The following is a 1,956-nucleotide window of genomic DNA, read 5'->3' as shown; positions in this document are numbered from 1 at the left end:
CAGCCATTTTGGAAAAGCCTGTGTTATTTATTAGCTTTTGTAGTGACAAATTATGAGCCTTTTCAAATATTGTCATGGAACTGAAGTCATGAATATGAGACAGCCCAATGCAGATTCTCTGCACAGCATAGTTAACATTGTGTCATGTACTTTCCCTGTTTTACGTCTGAGAGAATAAACAGTTTAAATCACTCATCACTACTTCACAACTGCTACAGTAAAAATAAGTTTTCATTAAAAAATGGATTTAAAGGTAAATATGGCTTCACTTCTGTGTATTCAAGTTAAAAATGGTCTGCAAATCTTTGATACCTGCCCAGATTCGAAACTCTTACCTATGTTAAAAGCAAAAACTGTTTTGTATTTGGTAGAGGCTGATACAGTGCTGACTGCTCATATTATGAACAGACAAACAGAAAGCAAATGTTTTCAAGACATCTAAAGTATTGATATAGATAAGAAACACGTCCACTTCTACTGCTTTATGCTTGAGTAGACACATTCAGCCTTGCTGTTGTCTCTCAGTCTTCTTGGTCTGTCAGCCTTGTGGTGCCTCAAAGCGGCATAATGGATGTTTTTCTTCATTTTGAGCGACCTAATTATAAAATATCAAATGCAAAATTATTTAAAATTGCTCAAAAAAAAAGAAAATAAAAAGAAAACAAACTGAGTCCAAAATGTTCCAGTTATGTTAACATTTTAACGTTAACTCCCCCAAAAAAATTACCTGTGCGACTGCTGAAGAAACAGAAGAAATTCTTGAACGAGACTCTGAAGAAAAACAAATAAAATGTTCTTACTGTAAAGCTGTGTCAGTACTAATTAGATAATGTCAATAACAATAAAAGTTGCAGTACCTGTGTTTTTGAAGTTGCTTCTCTTGTGGGTCACATACAATAATAAAGCCATTAAAAGACTCAGAAGTGTGGTGAATGCCAACGCTCCACTCAAGAAATACACAAAGACACAACAGTTTCTCTCATCTGTGGACAGACACCAGGAAATATTATAGATCCTGTAGCTTGCTGCTATGTAAGATTGTAATATATAAACAAAACAGTTACTCACACTCCAGCTTGGTCCCGTTTCCAAACAGTATGTGTCCACATGAGGCCACAGCACAGTAGTAGGTCCCAGCATGAGGCAGGCTCTTCATTGGCAGGTTGTAGACACAGGTGTGTGTTTGTGTGTTGGGTTTCCTCTCACACTGATCATTCCTGCCTCCATTGGTGTAAATGATTCTTGGGAAAGATTCTTCAGAGTCTCTGAACCAGTAAACACTGTGTTCTTCATCACAGGTCCCAGTGTGTACTGTACAGTTCAGAGTCACAGAGCCTCCTGGTTGGATGGTCTCAGATGCTGATTGCTGCACTAAAGTTGGGATGTTTGACCCTGAACCTTTTACATCAATGACAGTACCCTCTGCAAATGTAAACCTGTACCCATAGCTGCTTGCACAATAGTAAGTAGCGGAGTCTGAAATTTGCAGATCACTTATCTGTAAGTCAATCTTTCCTTTTTCAGAATTCACAGTGAACCGTGGCTCAGTGTTGAATTCATCATGAAACCTGGCTTGATTGTCCACTGTGTTGACAGTACAAATGAGCTTTGACTCCTTTCCCGAATTTAACTTATACCAGTAAAGCCTTGCCACATCGTTACCTTCATAGAAACAGTGCAGAGTCACATCGTCCCCAGTATTAGCTGATACAAAATGTCTTTGTTGATGAACAGACAAGGAGAATTTGAGGTCATTTGTGTGAGCTGAAATAAAATGAAAGAACGTAAATGAACATTTGAGACACAAGGAAGAACGGTAAAAGTTTTATACTGCAGTTTAAAAAAACTCACCTGTTTCCCCCAAGAACAAACATGTCAGATAGAAGACAAACTGCGCAGATGTCATCGTGTTCAGACTCTGGTGCTGAATGAAAAGATTCTTGAACCTGTCTTTGC

At 38.2% G+C, this 1,956-nt stretch overlaps 1 protein-coding gene across 1 annotated transcript; it reads right to left on the bottom strand.

The window, feature by feature from the left end:
• Positions 1-474: 474 nt before the first annotated feature.
• Positions 475-1,906, bottom strand: LOC102203064 (uncharacterized). The gene is made up of 5 exons (XM_005755657.1): positions 1,852-1,906; positions 1,069-1,764; positions 858-983; positions 705-771; positions 475-595 (listed from the first exon to the last, which is right to left on the bottom strand). The coding sequence occupies exons 1-5, from the start codon at positions 1,904-1,906 to the stop codon at positions 475-477; spliced, it is 1,065 nt and encodes a 354-aa protein (XP_005755714.1).
• Between the last annotated feature and the right edge of the window lie 50 nt (positions 1,907-1,956).

The sequence above is a fragment of the Pundamilia nyererei genome, unplaced genomic scaffold, assembly GCF_000239375.1.
Source record: "Pundamilia nyererei isolate P.nyererei 1_Seehausen unplaced genomic scaffold, PunNye1.0 scaffold02407, whole genome shotgun sequence".
NCBI lineage: Eukaryota > Metazoa > Chordata > Actinopteri > Cichliformes > Cichlidae > Pundamilia > Pundamilia nyererei.
The sequence above is the reverse complement of the archived record's forward strand: the minus strand, read 5'-3'. Positions and strand labels throughout refer to the sequence as shown.

Coding starts and splice junctions, on each gene's coding strand:
- LOC102203064 (XM_005755657.1), bottom strand. CDS start 1,906: ATGACATCTGCGCAGTTTGTCTTCTATCTGACATGTTTGTTCTTGGGG. Junction 984..1,068: donor AAACGGGACCAAGCTGGAGT/GTGAGTAACTGT, acceptor GTCTGTCCACAG/ATGAGAGAAACTGTTGTGTC. Junction 596..704: donor ATTTTTTTGGGGGAGTTAAC/GTTAAAATGTTA, acceptor TTTTATAATTAG/GTCGCTCAAAATGAAGAAAA.